Source organism: Pseudophryne corroboree, chromosome 1 (assembly GCF_028390025.1).
Source record: "Pseudophryne corroboree isolate aPseCor3 chromosome 1, aPseCor3.hap2, whole genome shotgun sequence".
Classification (NCBI taxonomy): Eukaryota; Metazoa; Chordata; class Amphibia; order Anura; family Myobatrachidae; genus Pseudophryne; species Pseudophryne corroboree.
In genome coordinates, this window is record NC_086444.1 from 756,702,508 (window position 1) to 756,722,845 (window position 20,338).

At 46.6% G+C, this 20,338-nt stretch overlaps 1 protein-coding gene across 5 annotated transcripts in view; it reads right to left on the minus strand.

Moving 5' to 3' along the window:
- FAM13A (family with sequence similarity 13 member A) overlaps nucleotides 1-20,338 on the minus strand; it is a 398,835-nt gene that overhangs the window by 288,097 nt on the left and 90,400 nt on the right. For all 5 annotated transcript variants that reach the window (XM_063917175.1, XM_063917158.1, XM_063917167.1 and 2 more), the window contains exon 6: nucleotides 15,645-15,820. In XM_063917175.1, coding sequence (XP_063773245.1) covers nucleotides 15,645-15,820 — 176 coding nt within the window. The remainder of the gene's footprint in view (nucleotides 1-15,644; nucleotides 15,821-20,338) is intronic.

The following is a 20,338-nucleotide window of genomic DNA, read 5'->3' on the forward strand; positions in this document are numbered from 1 at the left end:
CGCGATCGCTGTGCGGTACCTCAGAAGCAGTCACTGAAGTCTTCTTTTCTTCTACTCACCTGTCTTCTGACTTCTGGCTCTGCAAGGGGGGTGACGGCGGGCTCTGGGAATGAACCCCTAGGCGTACCTAGTGTTCCAAACCCTCAGGAGCTAATGGTGTCCTGTAGCCAAAGAAGTAGAGCCTTTAAACTCCCTAGAAGTAGGTCTGACTTCTCTCCCCTAAGTCCCACGAAGCAGGGAGACTGTTGCCAGCAGTCCTCCCTGAAAATAAAAAACCTTTTCTTTTCAGAGAAACTCAGTAGAGCTACTCAGTGTGCATCCAGTCTGCCTGGGCACAGATTCTAAACTGTAGTCTGGAGGAGGGGCATAGAGGGAGGAGCCAGGTCACACCATTTGAAAGTCTTAAAGTGCCCATGTCTCCTGCGGATCCCGTCTATACCCCATGGTTCTTGAAGTGTCCCCAGTATCCTCTAGGACGTATGAGAAAATACTGATACTCTAGGGCACCATGATTAAAAAAAGTTTGGGAACCACTGCTCTAGGGTATCTAAGTGGAGCCACAAAAGGTACAGCAGGGTCCAGGGAGCCTGGGGTCCATCTGTGGCTAATGGATGCTAGAGCAGAAAGACTCACAGCATGGCCGCACTTGTGCTGTAGCGCCTGTTGCAGGATGAACCTGCTGTGAGAGCCTTGGCGGGTAATAGTGCCCTCTGACTCTGTACTATATGATGGAAGCAATGCAGATTCAGAGCACTGCTCTCTAAACAAGGCACTGACTGGCGTCTCTCAAATGTCTGGGGTACTGTATGTATACTATCTCATCTTATATATAAATCAGAACCATCGCACATTATGATGTTAGTAAATCATTCTATTGGTAGGTCAATAAACATATCTATATCAATATTTCTCATTAAACCATGCTGAGCTTCTGAATCAGTTGCAGATTGCATTGTATTTCTCTATTTCCTTGCTTCTTATATAAACTGAAAACTGTAATTCAACTAATAACCATATAAATACACATGGAGTAAGCGGTTCTCCATGGTTGGGCGAGTGCAGTGGTTCCCAAACGCGGTCCTCAAGGCACCCTAACAGTCCAGGTTTTGAGTGTTAAAGCGATAGAACAGATTAAAGCAACTGTGAGAGGAGGCGATAGATATTACCTTCTCTGTAAAGAAAAAAAAAATCCTTTTAGATTTGCAGTATAAGGTGGGCACATTTGTACCGAATGGGCCAAATGACAATATAGAACTTAATGTCTAGTTGCTAATTTAGTAGGTCTTTAAAAGGGTTTGATAGTGTTGACAGAGTCCCGGTATGTGTTTGGGAGACACCGACACGCTGGTCGTGACACTCCAGGTCCCTGATATGTCCTTTTACATCCTTGCTGCAGTCACGCCCTTGAAGTCGCGCAATGCCGTGGCAGGAGTCGAGAGCGGCAAGCATCTCTGTTTGCATTTTAGATGCAAAGTAATGTTATAGGATGCACAAGCAGCTTCTGCTGATTAAAATGAAATGCTGCATGTCTATATTCTGTGTGTAATCGCGGCTCTACCTGCATCGGAAATGCCACTTTACAGTGTTTTCCATGAAAACTCTGTAGCATAGTATTTTGTATGCAAATACAGTCGCAGTCACACACAGAATATAGACATGCTGCATATCAATATCAGCAGAAGCTGCTCGTGCCTCCTATTACATTACTTTAGGTCTAAGATGCCTTTCCGCAAAAAAAAATAAGAATTTACTCACCGGTAATTCTATTTCTCGTAGTCCGTAGTGGATGCTGGGAACTCCGTAAGGACCATGGGGAATAGCGGGCTCCGAAGGAGGCTGGGCACTATAGAAAGATCTTAGACTACCTGGTGTGCACTGGCTCCTCCCACTATGACCCTCCTCCAAGCCTCAGTTAGGTACTGTGCCCGGACGAGCGTACACAATAAGGAAGGATTTTGAATCCCGGGTAAGACTCATACCAGCCACACCAATCACACCGTACAACTCGTGATATGAAACACAGTTAACAGTATGAAACAATAGAGCCTCTCAACAGATGGCTCAACAATAACCCGATTTAGTTAACCATAACTATGTACAAGTATTGCAGATAAACCGCACTTGGGATGGGCGCCCAGCATCCACTACGGACTACGAGAAATAGAATTACCGGTGAGTAAATTCTTATTTTCTCTAACGTCCTAGTGGATGCTGGGAACTCCGTAAGGACCATGGGGATTATACCAAAGCTCCCAAACGGGCGGGAGAGTGCGGATGACTCTGCAGCACTGAATGAGAGAACTCCAGGTCCTCCTCAGCCAGGGTATCAAATTTGTAGAATTTTTGCAAACGTGTTTGCCCCTGACCAAGTAGCTGCTCGGCAAAGTTGTAAAGCCGAGACCTCTCGGGCAGCCGCCCAAGATGAGCCCACCTTCCTTGTGGAATGGGCATTGACAGATTTTGGCTGTGGCAGGCCTGCCACAGTATGTGCAAGCTGAATTGTACTACAAATCCAACGAGCAATAGTCTGCTTAGAAGCAGGAGCACCCAGCTTGTTAGGTGCATATAGGATAAACAGCGAGTCAGATTTTCTGACTCTAGTTGTTCTGGAAACATATATTTTCAGTGCCCTGACAACGTCTAGCAACTTGGAGTCCTCCAAGTCCCTAGTAGCCTAGGCACCACAATAGGCTGGTTCAGGTGAAACGCTGACACCACCTTTGGGAGAAACTGGGGACGAGTCCTCAATTCTGCCCTATCCATATGGAAAATCAAATAAGGGCTTTTACAAGACAAAGCCGCCAACTTTGATACTCGCCTGGCAGAAGCCAAGGCCAATAACATAACCACCTTCCACGTGAGATATTTCAAATCCACGGTTTTTAGTGGTTCAAACCAATGTGATTTTAAGAAACTCAACACCACGTTGAGATCCCAAGGTGCCACAGGAGGCACAAACGGGGGCTGACTCTGCAGCACTCCTTTTATAAATGTCTGAACTTCAGGTACTGAAGCTAGTTCTTTTTGAAAGAAAATCGACAGAGCCGAGATCTGTACCTTAATGGAACCCAATTTAAGGCCCATAGTCACTCCTGCTTGCAGGAAATGCAGAAATCGACCTAGTTGAAATTCCTCTGTTGGGGCCCTTTCGGCCTCACACCATGCAACATATTTTCGCCATATGCGGTGATAATGAGTTGCTGTAACCTCTTTCCTGGCTTTAGTAAGCGTAGGAATGACTTCCTCCGGAATGCCCTTTTCCTTCAGGATCCGGCGTTCAACCGCCATGCCGACAAACGTAGCTGCGGTAAGTCTTGGAACAGACAGGGCCCCTGCTGCCGCAGGTCCTGTCTGAGTGGCAGAGGCCATGGGTCCTCTGATATAAATTCTTGAAGTTCTGGGTACCAAGCTCTTCTTGGCCATCCACGAGTATCGTTCTTACTCCTCGCCTTCTTATTATTCTCAGTACCTTTGGTATGAGAGGCAGAGGGGAGAACACATAAACCGACTGGTACACCCACGGTGTTACCAGAGCGTCCATAGCTATCGCCTGAGGGTCCCTTGACCCGGTGCAATATCTTTTATAGCTTTTTGTTGAGGCGGGACGCCATCATGTCCACCTGTGGCCTTTCCCAATGGTGTACAATCCTATTGGAAGACTTCTGGAGGAAGTCCCCATTCTCCCGGGTGGAGGTCGTGTCTGTTGAGAAGATCTGCTTCCCAGTTGTCCACTCCGGGAATGAACACTGCTGACAGTGCTAACACATGATTTTCCGCCTATCGGAGAATCCTTGTGGCTTCTGCCATCGCCATCCTGCTTCTTGTGCCGCCCTGTTGGTTTACATGGGCGACTGCCGTGATGTTGTCTGATTGGATCAGTACCGGCTGGTTTTGAAGCAGAGGCCTTGCCGGCCTCAGGGCATTGTAAATGGCCCTCAGGTCCAGAATATTTATGTGTAGGGAAATAACCTGACTTGACCAAAGTCCCTGGAAATTTTTTCCCTGTGTGACTGCCTCCCAGCCTCAAAGGCTGGAATCCATGGTCACTAGGACCTAGTCCTGTATGCCGAACCTGCGGCCCTCTTGAAGATGGGCACTCTGCAGCCACCACAGTAGAGATACCCTGGTCCTTGGAGACAGGGTTATCAGCCTATGCATCGGAAGATGCGATCCGGACCACTTGTCCAACAGGTCCCTCTGAAAAGTTCTTGTATGGAACCTGCCTAATGGGATTGCTTCGTAGGAAGCTACCATTTTTCCCAGGACTCGCGTGCAATGATGCACCACTACCTATTTTGGCTTCAGGAGGTCTCTGACTAGAGATGACAACTCCTTGGCTTTCTCCTCCGGGAGAAACACTATTTCTGGTTTATGTCCAGAACCATCCCCAGGAACAGTAGACGTGTCATAGGAACCAGCTGTGACTTTGGACTGTTTAGAATCCAACCATGCTGTTGTAGCACTTTCCAAAATAGTGCTACCCCGACTACCAACTGCTCCTTGGACTTCGCCCTTATAACGAGATTGTCCAAGTACGGGATAACTACAACTCCCTTTTTTTTTGAAGGAGTATCAACATTTCGGCCATTACCTTGATAAAACACCCTCGGTGCCATGTACAGTCCAAACGGCAGTGTCTGGACTTGGTAATGGTAATCCTGTACCACAAATCTGAGGTACTCCTGGCGAGGATGGTAAATGGGGACATGCAGGTAAGCATGCTTGATGTCCCAGGATACCATGTAATCCCCCTCGTCCAGGCTTGGAATAACCGCCCTGAGCGATTCCATCTTGAACTTGAATTTTTGTGTTCAAGGATTTTAAATATAAAATGGGTCACACCGAACCATGCGGTTTCGGTACCCCAACCCGTGTGGAATAGTAACCCCGTCCTTGTTGAAGTAGGGGCACCTTGAGTATTACCTGCTGGGAATACCGCTTATTAATTGCCTCTCGCACAGCCTCCCTGCCTGAGGGAGTTGTCAGCAAGGCATATTTTAGGAAACGGCTGGGGGGAGACATCTCGAATTCCAGCTTGTACCCCTGAAATACTACTTGAAAGAAACAGGGATCCACCTGTGAGCGAGCCCACTAATTGCTGAAATTTTTGAGACGGCCCCCCACCGTACCTGGCTACACCTGTGGAGCACCCGCGTCATGGTGTGGCCTCACAGGAGGCGGGGGAAGAATCTTGATTCTGGGAACAGGCTGACTGGTGCAGCTTTTTTCCCTCTACCCTTGTCTCTGTACAGAAAGGAAGCGCCATTTGTTTCTGAAGCCGAAAGGACTGTACCTTTGTCTGTGAGGAAACCTGAGGTAAAATTATTTCTTCCCAGCAGTTGCTGTGGATACGAGGTCCCAGAGACCATCCCCAAATAATTCCTCACCCTTATAAGGCTCTCTATGCGCTTTTTAAGTCAGCATCACCTGTCCAGTGACAGGTCTCTAATACCCTCCTGACAGAATGGACATTACATTTATTTTGGATGCCAGCCGGCAAAATATCCCTCTGTGCATCCCCCATATATAAGACGACGTCTTTAATATGTTTTTATGTTTGCCAACTAGTATCCCTGTTTGACAGGGTCACCGACCACGCTGCAGCAGCACTATCTGCAGGTCTCAGTCTAGTACCTGAGTGTGTAAATACAGACTTCAGGATAGCCTCCTGTTTTTTATCAACAGGTACCTATTAAAGTGGCCGTATCCTAAGACGGCAGTGCCACCTTTTTTGACAAACGTGTGAGCGCCTTATCCACCCTAGGAGATATCTCCCAGCGTAACTTATCCACCTGGCGGGAAAGGGTACGCCATCAGTAACTTTTTATAAATTACCAGTTTCTTAACGGGGGAACCCACGCTTTCACACACTTCATTTATTCATCTGATGGGGGAACAAAACACTGCCTGTTTTTTCTCCCCAAACCTAAAACCCATTTTTAGAGGTGCTTGGGTTAAAGTCAGAAATGTATAACACATTTTTTATTGCCGGGATCACGTCACGGATGTTCCTAGTGGATTGTGTATATGTCTCCACCTTGTCGACACTGGAGTCAGACTCCGTGTCGACATCTGTGTCTGCCATCTGAGAGAGCGGGCGTTTTTGAGCCCCTGATGGCCTTTGAGACGCCTGGGCAGGCGCGGGCTGCGAAGCCGGCTGTCCCACAGCTGTTACGTCATCCACCCTTTTATGTAAGGAGTTGACACTGTCGGTTAATACCTTTCACCTATCCATTCACTCTGGTGTCGGCCCCACAGGGGGCGACATCACATATATCGGCCTCTGTTCTGTCACCATATAAGCCTCCTCATTCAACATGTCGACACAGCCGTACCGACACACCGCAGACACACAGGGAATGCTCTAAACGAGGACAGGACCCACAAAAGCCCTTTGGGGGGACAGAGTAAGAGTATGCCAGCACACACCAGAGCGCTATATATATACAGGGACTAACTGAGTTATGTCCCTAATAGCTTTTATATAATATACTGTATACAGTGCCAATTTTAATGCCCCCCCTCTCTTTTCCCTCTTACTGTGCAGGGAAGAGCCAGGGAGCTTCCCTCCAGCCGAGCTGTGAGGGAAAAATGGCGCCAGTGTGCTGAGGAGATAGGCTCCGCCCCTTTTTCGCGGCCTATTCTCCCGTTTTTTATGGAATTCTGGCAGGGGTATTTACCTCATATATAGCCCCTGGGGCCATATATTGAGGTATTTTAGCCAGCCAAGGTGTTTTTATTGCTGCCTCAGGGCGCCCCCCCCAGCGCCCTGCACCCTCAGTGACCGGAGTGTGAAGTGTGTGAGAGGAGCAATGGCGCACAGCTGCAGTGCTGTGCGCTACCTTGGTGAAGACAGAGTCTTCATGCCGCCGATTTTCCGGACCATCTTCTTGCTTCTGGCTCTGTAAGGGGGACGGCGGCGCGGCTCCGGGACCGAACATCAAGGCTGGGCCTGCGGTCGATCCCTCTGGAGCTAATGGTGTCCAGTAGCCTAAGAAGCCCAATCCGGCTGCAAGCAGGCGAGTTCGCTTCTTCTCCCCTTAGTCCCTCGCTGCAGTGAGCCTGTTGCCAGCAGGTCTCACTGAAAATAACAAATTCTAAGACTATAACTTTCTAAGAGCTCAGGAGAGCCCCTAGTGTGCATCCAACCTCGGCCGGGCACGAAATCTAACTGAGGCTTGGAGGAGGGTCATAGTGGGAGGAGCCAGTGCACACCAGGTAGTCTAAGATCTTTCTAGAGTGCCCAGCCTCCTTCGGAGCCCGCTATTCCCCATGGTCCTTACGGAGTTCCCAGCATCCACTAGGACGTTAGAGAAAAAGAAAAAGAAAAGAAGCTCGGCGCTACAGAGTTACACGTGTAATGTGACTTGTAGCACACGGAGCAAAGATGTAAGAGGACACATCTGTATTTTGTTGGTCAACTACACATTGTTCTATGAATATGATACTATCATTTTTTACTGGATTCAATCGATAAAAAATTGCTCAAGTTTTTCCTGAGCTACTGATAAGATAGCCTGAATAATATTGTTATTACAATACTTTTGTTTGCATATTGCCATTTTAAACCACCCTATTCCCCTTCCCTTCTCTTCCATTCTTCCCATTCTTGTCCTCGAAGTTAAAGTGACTTTGGGCCTAATTCAGGCCTGATCGCTGTTGTACGAAATCGCACACTGGCTGATTATCAAACGACTGCGCATGCATACGGATCACAATGCGCAGGCCAAACTGCAGAAAAATCCTGCGTCTTTTTTGCTCGCTGGGCGAACACAGGCTGGTTGATAGGAAGCGGATATTTGGGGGTGGTAACTGGCCGTTTTCTGGGAGTGTCAGGAAAACCACAGACGTTCCCAAGCGTTTTCAGGGAGGGTGTGTGACATCAGCTCCGGGCCTGTGTCTTTCGCCCTGTAGGAGTAAGTCCTGGGATACTCACAGATTGGAAAAAACATTTGATGATGAGTGAGTTGCAAACGGATTTGCAGCTGGCCGGCGTTTGCAAAACTTTTCGCACTGCGTACGCAAACTTGCATGGGGCGGTTTTTCACTGTGTCTGGGCGACGACTATCTGATCGCAAACCTCTGCAAATTTGCAGAGGTGCAATCAGGTCTGAATTAGGCCCTTTATCAGGTGACCTTGGTCTTGTAATTAATAGAACCTATAGTACCTACGGAGCGGACCACTCTGGATAAAAACATACTAATATCTGTACTGCGATGTATAAACTATATGCACATTTTGACTATTTCTCTAAACAATTTTCTTATATTGGAAAATATATTACTAAGTCTAAAAAGGGAGTCTACACACGGAGCAATGTTTAGCTTATTTCTAAGCAATCTGACTACATTGCTTAGAACATCGCTCCATGTGTATGGGGTGCCGGCGACAGCGATGTGCGGTCCCGCCCGTCGCTATTGCTGGTGCTAGATTGGCCTGCATGCAGGCACAATCTAGCAGGTCGCTCATTTCACCACTGGGTGAAATGAGCGCCCCACCGTGTCACCAGCGCACATTGCGCTGTGCTGAGTGGGGGGAGAGATGTGTGCTGAGCGGTCTGTGCTCAGCACACATCTCTGAGGAAATCTCCCCGTCAGTATGCCCCTTTAATCAAATCCAACTTAATTTAGAATATATCCATAAATTGGATTAGTAGGTTTCTGCATGGTGTATATATATGTGTGTGTTTTACTTCTATTTTTATTGCTGTCTTTTTTATTTAATCGATTGTAAGGAAGATGTGAATATTTGTCAGAATATTCTGTACTTATAATATGTGACATGCAATGATATTGCAATATTTTTATATGAGCATACTGTTATATGAGCATTAAGTATAAATAGAATACAGAGTCAATATGGTAAACAAAGGGTTAAGTGCCCAGGAAACTCTTATTGGAGAGCTGGTAAATAGCCACCGCAAATCCAGGGGAGGCACTTCTGAGGAATCAGTCAAGCTACGAGGCTGAGAAATGCGTCAAGTTTCGCACCCTTTTGAAGGCATATGCATAAGCATCTTTCTCATCCACGCTGGTTCACATATGAGTGCCACAGCAGAGGTGACAGGGAAGTAACCACATACCCGCTGCACTTTGGTTGCTGCCAAGCCGCCTGGCTCACTATAGTGCCAGCGCACTCTCCTCCATCAGCGTATGAGTGGAGAGGACAGGCGCTCTTCTGGACAGTACAGCCAGGAGTGGAATGGCATACAGTGTACAGTATCTGTTAAAACAGCATTTACTGCACATGGCTCTTAGTAAGAGAGCTCTATTATCAGCTAATATACACCTTCCTCAATACACCTGCGGCTCTTGGAGTCTCCTTATCTGTGGCAGAAAAGGAAGGATGAACATATATGACTGTGATCTAAGTGATATTTAAATATACTGATCGAGTTTTAATAACAAATGGATACTTTTTAAAGCTATTACTGCAGAGACAGCAGACACTCACAAACTAATTTACATCTAACAGATTGCATGCTTTCTGAATGAACTGCTTTGGCTACTATCTCTTTGCATCTAATTGGATCCTGGAGAAAGACAGTACTAATAGCTTTGCTTTTCCGCATTACTAATCTTAGTTCTATTTGAGTTTGCTTATTGCATGAATATACTATATTCTTTATTGCCAGATTATTTTCTAATTGAATTGTGAATCAGAGCGCTTATTTTAATATTTGACGGTAGTGTTATATAAATGTTACTAGCGTTTGCCTGCTGTTTCGCTTGCATGGATGTCTGTTATTGCTCAGCGGAACTTATGACAGTAGTGCCATCTAATATTGTGATGTAATTTTTGTATTGTACATACTGATCACAAAATGTTTGTGGAAACAATATTTGCAGTTTTTCTTTCACGAATCAACACAAAAAATGCTTGGGGCTACTAACTGGTGAGCAAGCCACGTAAAGCTGGGAGAAGCAGCACTACACCTGCAACCCAGAGCGTTCGCCCCTGTGACTTGTTGATCGTCAAAGCACAGCAGATGCTTACAAGAAACTGAAGACTCTTTAATTGAAAAGAAAAATTGTTAGTGATAAGAGGTATACGTGGTATAAACAGTCTTACCTGCGCAATATCCCGTTAGAATCTCTGCCTCAATTAGGTTCCTCTGCAGAGCAGTACCTTTAATTTGCGTTCTGTTGCATAACTTGTGTTGAGTCCAAATCAGGCAGAAGCATGATCGCAACACCAACTTACAGTGCAACAACTGACAAGTATCTGTTTTTTTTCCTTTATTGCTCCTCTCCTGATGTCATGCATACCTCAGATACTTTATATGTCACTAAGCTATACAATAGTGAAAACACGATCCAAATTCATCCAGTAGTTTTTGCGTCGTGCCGCAACAAAAAAGACATTTTATTTTTATCTCCATAGTTTTTTAGACCTTCAAATTTTTTCAATAAAAATTACTGCAATTATCCACGACTGGCAGTGCTTAAAGTGTTCCTAGAGAGGTGGTTGAACCCCCCCCCCCCCCCTTCCCTCCCCACGGCGCCCGCAAAAAAAGGGACGTGGTCTCAAAAAGAAAGGGGCATGGTCACACAATAGTAATAATGCCCACAGTGGTAGCACCACATAATACACCTAATGCCCACAGCAGTAGCGCCCCTTATACAATGCCCACAGTAGTAGTGCTCCTTATGCAATGTCCACTGTACTGATAGTGCCCACAGTGGTAGTGCCCCTTATATAGAGCCCACAATAGTGGTGCCCCTTATGCAATGCCCCCAGTAGTAGTGCCCCTTATGTCTTCAGGAGTGATGCCCCTTATGAAGTGCCCCCTTTACAATGCCCTTATTAGTAGTGCCCGCAGTAGTAAGGCCCTTAATGCTAATGCCCCTGTGTAGTATTGCCCCCAGTGGTAATGCCCCTGCAGTTATGACCCCAGTAGTTTACCCACCCCCCCCTTTAGCCTCCCAGTGGTAATGCCCCCAGTAGTTTAGCCCTCATGTAGTTTGCCCCATGTAGTTTAGCCTCCCAGTGGTGATGCCCCCAGTAGTTTAGCCCAAGTAGTTTGCCCCTTGTAGTTTAGCCACCAGTAGTAATGCCACCAGTAATAATGCCCCCCCAGTAGTTTGAACCCAATAGATGCCTCCCAGTAGTAATGTCCCCCAGTAGTTTGAACCCAATAGATGCCTCCCAGTAGTAATGCCCCCCAGTAGATGCCCCTCAGTAGTAATGCCCCCCAGTAAATTGCCCCCAGTTGATGCCCCCCAGTAGATGTGCTGCTACAGAAAGGAAAAAAAACAAAACAAAAATCTCAATACTCACCAAGCCCCGCTCCCGTGTCCGGCCGCTGCAATCCTCTGGGCGTCCGCTCCTCGGCACTATGGGAGAGACGTCATGACGTCTCTCCCATAGCGCACAGTGACAGCGCCGGAAGCCAGAGCTCAGTACTGAGCTCCTGCCTCCGGCTGCCGCTGTGGAGAGAGAGCCGGGCGCCCGCTGGTAACACAATCTCAGCGGGTGCCCGGCATCTCCCTGCAGCGCCGGCCACACATAGGGTTAGGTGAGCCGGAGGAGACGGAACGTGGAACTGACGGAACGCAGTTCCTCATCGTTCCGGCTCACTTTAACCCATGACGACTGGACAGTGCTCCCATTATACTTTTGTATTTTGAGTTAGAACTACACTTGACACTATGGCAAGATAGCAGTGAAGGAAAAAAAATGACAAAATACCCAGTGTACAGTAAATTATGCTAACATATTATTCCTACATACTGTGAGTTATCCTTATTTTCAACACTGCACATAGAAGAAGTAATCCCTACCTTTTACCCCTGAACTCAGTGTGATTTATCCCTACTTTTTACCACTGTAAACCTGTGAAATTTGTCTGTCTTTCACCCTAGCACTCAGTGAGTTATCCCTACCTTTTTCCCCTGCACAGTGTGTGACTCTTTAACTCTGCACACAGTGACAGTAATACCGATCCTTAACACCTGTAGTGCACACCAGAAGCGGATTTAGACCCCATGGGGCCCTAAGCAGGAAAACAATTTGGGGCCACCCTTCCTCAAACTGGTTGTAGGATGCCCATCGACCATAGCATAAAGCTGCAGTAGCACTGTAAACTTTCCCCTGAGTACCATAACTGTCTGCACTACATTTCCATACACACATAATGGGTCTGATTCAGAGGTGTAAGCAGCACCGACGTCAGATATAATCGGCCAATGTTTTACATCTGCAGATGCATCCCAATTGTTACCGCTGGCGGGTGCAGAACAAATCTGGATACAGACAGAGGCAATTTTGGGGGCATTCCTGGTAGGTAACAGGCAGGTGTGTCCTGGTCAGCAACTACGTCCAAAGACACAGTTGTACTGGCATCGGCGGCCATGTTTCAATGGACATTCTGCACCTCCATAGGGTTTCTCTAGTGTCCTATGGTACGTCGATGCGGGAATTTGCCATGCAGTAGGTGGACGTCTCAGTAGGAAACTCATTGGTTGTGGTATTAGCATAATGTCGCAGTTGCGCTGCAGCAAGACGCAATCATGGCTAAAACTGCCTTCACCTCTGAAACAGGCCCAATATATCTATATGAGATAGAGTAGAGTTGTAAAGAGACCCCATAAGTGCAAGGAACTGCATAAATAATAAAATATAGTGCACAAAATATAGTGGTAAACTATATACTCATATAACATATTACATACACATTATATATATATATATATATATATATATATATATATTCTACACACACACACACACACACACACACACACACGTAAACATGTAATACATATATATGGATATATATGGGGCTTAAAATAGTCCTGGAGAGGTGGTGCCCCACTGCAAACTTTAAATTTGTGCCCTACCTCCCATATACTGTAAGGGAACAGTGCACGCTGAATGCGCGTGTCACAAAAAGGGGTGTGACCTTTCAAGGAAGGAGCATGGCCACACAATAATACCCCCAATTCAAATTATGCCACACAGTAGCACAACCATATTCACATTACACCATACTGCACTGATTCATGTTACGCCCATTGTTAATGTTATGTCACACAGTAACCATATAGTTTCCATATTCACATTATGGAAAAAGTAGTGCCCCTTATCCGCAATTCCTACAGTAGTAGTGCCGCCTTATACACATAATGCCCACAGTAGTAGTGCCCCTTACTCATAATGCCCACAGTAGTGCCACTAATATACATTTCCCTACTCGCCATGACGCCCCCCCCATACACCCAAATCCCTTTAACCCACTCACACACATGACTTTGGGGGACATGTACTAAGCAGTGATAAAAGTGGCGAAGTGAGCCAGTGGGGAAGTTGCCCATGTCAACCAATCAGATACTCTATATGCTTTTATAGTATGCAAATTATAAATGTTACGTCAATGCTGATTGGTTGCCATGGGCAACTTCTACACTGGCTCACTTTTCCACTTTTATCACCGCTTAGTACATTTCCCCCTTAGTCCCCCACAGCCTGAACCTGGGAGGTGGCCTCTTCCATCTTTCAGTTGGGCTGGAGCTCCCGCAGCTGCCGCATGGTGATGGCCCTCTCCTGGTAGCCTCTCTCCAGCACGGTCAATTACACACAGAGCACCTCTGGGGAGCCAAGCGGGACGTGCATGTAATTAGCCATGGGCCTGATTCAGCTGCAGAGTAGGGAGCACAGCAGTGCCCAGCTGAAGGTACTGCTCGCGGCACCCATCTTCCTCCTTCTGGGTTTGAAAGGTGCCAGACATATGAGGTTCCGGGGAGAGGGTGCTGGTACAGGGCAGCAGATGCATGAGGTACCAGAGTGGTGTGTGAGGTGTCGGGCACGGTCTATATACTATATGGCAGGTGTGTGATGTGCCGGGTGTGGTAAATATTTTGATGCTGTGGCTGGACAAGGTTCAAATTACATCTGACGGAGGAACATTTTAGCCCACTTTAACCCCTGCATATATTATATATCTATATCAGGAGGGCACAGGTTATATGTAATATATAGGGGTGGCACATTGAGTGAGAGAGAGAGAGAGAGAGAGAGTGTATGTGTGTGTGTGTGTGTGTGTGTGTGTGTGTGTGTGTGTGTGTGTGTGTGTGTGTGTGTGTAAAATAAATATATATATATATATATATATATATACACACACACACACACACACATACACACACTATATATATATATATATATATATATATATATACACACACAAACAAACACAAACCCCCCCACTTCTCAACAGCAGCAGTCCACACATAAAACCTTTCCCCACAGCACACAGTAGCGTCATTACAGCCCCCCTTCCTTCCACCACAGATCAGTGGCAGCTGCCCCCCCCCCCACCCCCTCCCCGATTACCAGGTCACAGTGGCGGCTGCTTTAACCACTCCTCCCCTCCTGATCACAGTGGCAACGCAACTGTCTGCCTCTTGCCTCTTCCCCCACCCCATAAAATGATCACAGACAGTGGCATCTTTCTCTCAGCACACCCCCACTGCTGATCACAATGAAGCCTGTCACCTGTTTGCCCAGGGTCCACAGCTAAGTTTTGGTCCGGTCACTGCAGCAAGCACCACTGGTGGAATCACTGTTTGCTCCAGTCCTTCCACTATGACTCTGCAGTCTGCATGGCACGCCCCTGTCACTGGTAGCCACGCTCCCTCCCATACTGAGGTCCTGCTGCTGCCAGACTGTGTGGGTGATGCAGGGGGAAGGCAAGCCTGGGAGGCAGTCCGAGCCCGAAATATTCAGCCAGCCTGGCAGCTGGCCTGCCCAGCGCAATCTTAATTAATGCTTCTGCACACCGCAATACATCACTCACTGTCGGCCGGGCCCCCTGACACTCACTGGGCCCCCTGACACTCACTGGGCCCTAAGCAGCCACCTATGTCGCATAGCGGAAAATCCGCTACTGGTGCACCCAGCGTAACAGTTATGTCAGCCGTTTACCTGTGCATATTACTGTACATGTTATGAGCCCAGCGGTTGCAGGTTGTGGTGAGTGCCCGGAGGATGCAGTGGTATACACCCACTAGTCGGAGATCGCAAATCCTTGTGCAGGGAGGGGGAGCTGTCGGAGGTGATGTGCTGCACTTGTAATGGTGAGGGGAATTCTGGAAGTGCAGGGCTGTTTATAATTGTGGGGTCAGAGGTGAAGTGCCGCTGGTACTGTGAAGGGGGTTGGGATGTTGGAGGTACACTACTGCTTGTACTAGGGTGTGGGTGCCATCACTATGGGGTGGGGATGAAGGACAATAACAGCAGCCTCAAGGAGCCAACTACTCGGCAGTCAGCACACCAGCTGAAGAACTACAGCAGCTAATGGAATGGACCCGCTCCAGGTACTGAGGGGGCAGAAGAAGAGAAGAGGGCTCTAGGACACATAGCTCTCCTGACATCTGTTGCTGCTGCAGCAATCAGCAGTGTGTCAAAAGTAGGCAGACACTGCTGTCAGTGTCCTACTTATCATTCAGTTGGGGGGGAAGTTGAAATAACCGTTTTTTACCATTACTGGGCATTTGGTAGCAAACAAGTGATTATCGTTTGCTCCCACACATTGCCCAATTATCATTCCAACTTGCCAACTAGCCAGTTTAAAAGACTCGAAATCTATCCCAGCAACCAGAACAAAGAAGACTTGCATATCCCACAGTATATTACAACTTACCTGTGAAGGGAGTCTGTGCTGCTGGTAAACACGGACAAGTGATCCACTGGGTCCATGCTATCAGGAGAGGCCGTTCTCCCAACTACCAAGAAGCTGGACTGGGGGACTCCATCACAATGTTTTGGTTTCAGCACCTCAAAACCCTGAAGAGGTTTGTCAGCCTTGGGGATGCAGACCTATGAAAACAGGTAACCAGTGAAAAATTATGAAGAAAATGGACACTCTAGGGGAAGATGTATCAAGCCTTGGAGAGAAAAAAGTGGAGAGCAATAAAGTAACTTATCAGCTTCCGTCATTTTACATAATTTAATAAACCATAAAAGACGCTTCTCTAACATAAGCATACATATACATAAAATCAAATATTGCTAAAAAAGGGGGTCACATTATTTAGTGCCTTCTCTGTGTGATCCGTTCCTGTTTAGTATAGACCGGGTGATCAGTAGGTGTAAAATTTGTCATGGACCGACAGCACAGTCCTACAGAGTTATTTACCACATTTAGCCGCTGGAGGTAAAAGTCCCTTGAAGTTGACTAATGCAAAAGTCCGTGATTGTGGGTCCTCACTGCATCGCGGTATCCTCTGCAGATAAAGGGGATCAGTGGTAGCTCTGTTCTTAATAATCACCACAGTGGTTTTGCTGACAGCAAGATCCGGTCCTGGTTCGGAGCACACTCGGGCAGTAGTAGTTCAGAAGAATAGTGACCACAAAAGCCTCCTTCCTGATGCGTTTCGCTGCAGGTCCTGCAGCTTTATCAAAGGTCTTTGATAAAGCTGCAGGACCTGCAGCGAAACGCGTCGGGAAGGAGGCTTTTGGGGTCACTATTCTTCTGAACTACTACTGCCCGAGTGTGCTCCGAACCAGGACCGGATCTTGCTGTCAGCAAAACCACTGTGGTGATTATTAAGAACAGAGCTACCACTGATCCCCTTTATCTGCAGAGGATACCGCGATGCAGTGAGGACCCACAATCACGGACTTTTGCATTAGTCAACTTCAAGGGACTTTTACCTCCAGCGGCTAAATGTGGTAAATAACTCTGTAGGACTGTGCTGTCGGTCCATGACAAATTTTACACCTACTGATCACCCGGTCTATACTAAACAGGAACGGATCACACAGAGAAGGCACTAAATAATGTGACCCCCTTTTTTAGCAATATTTGATTTTATGTATATGTATGCTTATGTTAGAGAAGCGTCTTTTATGGTTTATTAAATTATACCAATTGGTACTCAATCCTTCTATTATTTAATTCTTGTATTAGCGCTGCTACATTGTTTTGTTTTGGTTGGTAATCTAATTTGGGTGTGACTATCCCGAATATTTAGCAGCAGCTTAGTTAAACAGCTCATTAAAGCGCCCGATTTTTTATCTTCTTGATAAAATTTTCTCTGTCATCTGTCATTTTACAGTCTGTACTTGAAAAATGACAGAAGCTAATTGGTTGGTACTTTATCTTTCTCCACTATCTCTCTCTAAGGCTTGATACATCTCCCCCTTTGTATTTAAAACAGAACCTAAAGAAATAAACAGCTATAGAGGAACATGCTTCTGTAACCTCTAGCAAATACAAAAAAAAAACAGCCTTATCAACAAGCTAAAACAAACATCTTGCAAGAAAGCAAGATGAGTCATGTGGGGAACTGCAGCCATATACAGGAAAAGATAAGGCATATCAATAGCCAGATTCTGAAACACATTTTAACATTATCCAAAGGTACAATATGTACAAAAGAGACTGGATAAAATGAAAACAAACTGTATTCGTTCTTTCGGACATAAACAACCCAACTAAAAGTAAACAGAGTACTTGGCCAGACTCTGCTAATTACACATATTCTCATATAACCCACTGAAGTACTGACAGCAACAGACGAGACAGTAGTCATCTCTGGAGGAAATAACCCATCCTAGCAAATGAAAAAAATAAATACATTTTGTAAACATTTTACTGAACATAAAATCAGAAGTAAACCACATAGAATGGGTCTTATTCAGGCTTTTTGGCAAACCAAAAAAGTAAGCAATTGGGCAACCATGTTGCACTGCAGGTGGGGCAGATGTAACATGTGCAGAGCATACTTACCTACTCTCCCGGAAGCTGCGGGAGGCTCCCGTTTTTTGGGGTAGCCCCCCACACCCCCGGAAGAGTGGGCAGGTCTCCCGCATCCTGCTCGCACCCTAGTGATGCGAGCAGTATGGAGAGATTACCTCCCGCCGGGTGGAGAAGGGGTTAAAATGACGCAAATCGCGTCATTTTAGCCCCGCCCCCTTCCCGCAGACCCGCTGCATTTCCCGATGTGGGGGTGGGGCTTAGTGATGTCACAGTCCGGCCCTGCCCCCCGAAGACACCTGCAGCGTCTCCTCTCCGGGCTTCTCCCGGAGAGGAGACTTACAATGTAGGTAAGTATGGTGCAGAGAGAGTTACATTTGGATGGGGTGTGTTCAAACTGAGATCTAAATTGCAGTGTAGAAATAAAGCAGCCAGTATTTACCCTACACAGAAACAATATAACCCACCCAAATCTAACTCTCTCTGCACATGTTTCATCTGCCACGCCTGCAGTGCAACATGGATTTGCCCAATTGCTTACTTTTTTGGTTTGCTAACAATCCTGAATAAGGCCCATAAACCACATAGAAAATATGAAGCTTTAAATTTTCCAACTTGCAAATTAGAATCTAAGGAGCAATATATTTTTAACATGAACAAGGTAGGCAGGACACTATCAGCGTGAGAAAGGTGTGGTTAGATGAAGGGGGATGTCACCGCTAACAGTACAAGAAAGGGTGTGGTGCACCACAGTTCAAGTTTTCATACATATGTGGAGATGTGCCCTGTATTGCAGGGCACATCGAGACTGCAATGGCAGAGGGCAGGGGATTTGTGTCCCCTGCAGTTCCTGGCTGTGGACAGCTTGTCTGTCCCCAGCGTTGGTGGAACAGCAGCGACGGGTGTTCGGTGCCGGGACCGCGTATTGGTTCCCTGCACCGGACCGGAGACGGCGACGGGCAGCGCCGCTTTAAACTTGGCGTCAATTTGTCCGCCAATGAGAAGCGCCGCCCGTGGGATTTCAACCATGAGTAACATCTGTGTCCGTCTGTCCCTTTTGTCTGTCTGTCCCCCGAGCGCCGGATTAGGGGTTTGCTCACGGACGTGAGAACCCTTCTATATCACACTACGTGCGAGTGTGTGAGAATTGAGTGGCTGAGGCTTTGTGCCGATGATGATTTTCACCTAACCAGTGAAAGTCGCCGCCACCCTGGGAGTATCCTCTTTCCCTTGGGAAAAGAGTTGATACTCCTTCATTTATCTCCTTTCCTCCCCAGTTCGGCTGTCGTCTGCTTCTGGAAGGGGATCGTCCGGGTCCAACTGAAGATTCCGTGACCTAAAGGTGAGAGAGTGCGACGCCTGGTAAGTAGTGACTCTACACCTGCATGGCAGCAGGCACTACACCGCCGCGCCGCCACTCTTACACATACACACATATATACATATATATTATTATTATATATGTATATATTATTCAGAGGAACGTACCTATTGATGCTCACAGACTTGTAGGAGAGTAGTGCCAACCAATGTGAATTTGAAGCTTTCTAATGACATTATTTAACCACTTGCCTGGCATGGTCGCATCAGATGCGAACACACCAGGCAGTGATTTATCTGACCTGGTCGCACAGGATGCAACCAGTCAGATAAACAGTGTTAGCAGCTGCAGGGAAGGGAAACTTCCCTCCCCTGCTGCTGTCAGAAGGTCCGTCTGCCGCCCTGCACCCTCCCCTCAGTGTTGCCGTGCTGCCGATCATTGCTGATCGGTCAGCATGGCAGGACCCCTCACCCAGCAGCTGCAGACAATGGCAGCCCCTGGGGAAGTGTAAAACAACCCCCCCAACCCCCCCCCCCCCCCCCCATGAACCTCACCGCTGTCTTGGGGGTAAAAAGTAACGCCGCAATGTTACAGATCTTACTGACCGATGTTCCGATGTTTGAGAAAAATTATTTAAGAAAATAAAATGAAATTAATATTCTTTACCTAATTTCATTTTAAAAAAAAGACAATTTTGCAGCGGTTTTTAGGGGAAAAAATTGTCAGTTAAGTGGTTAAGACTGAAAGCACAGTAAATATTTGTTGTTACACAAATATGAGTAAAAAAGATGCACTAGTAAATTTCTTATATCAATGGTTCTCAACTTCATTCCACAAGTACTGTGATCATTCCACAAGTACAGGTCATGTTTTCCAGATTTTGTTTAATCATGCACAGGTCCCTTAATCTATATTGATAGAATTACTGACCTAACACCTGGTTCCACAGACATAAATCCTAAAAACATGACCTGCTGGGGGTACTTAAAGAACAGAGTTGTGAAACAGTGGTTTAAGAAAGGATTGTAGCCAGTATCCAACATAAAAATATTAGTACTGGTACTCTTATCATGCGGGATACCTATCTGAAACACAGCTGTTGGGAAGTTCTCTCCCCCTCTATCCTACACTTCCCTGCACACTCCTCTCCTAGCTGCCCTTGACCCCAGTTCTCTTCCAATCTTCCACCTTGGAATTCGGGTTGTCAAAGTACTCCAATTAGTGAATGGGACTTCAAAGTATGCCAAGCTACAGTACATAACAATTTCCAACTTCACATAAACAGGTTAAACCGCAATCTAAAGTCTATTTTCAA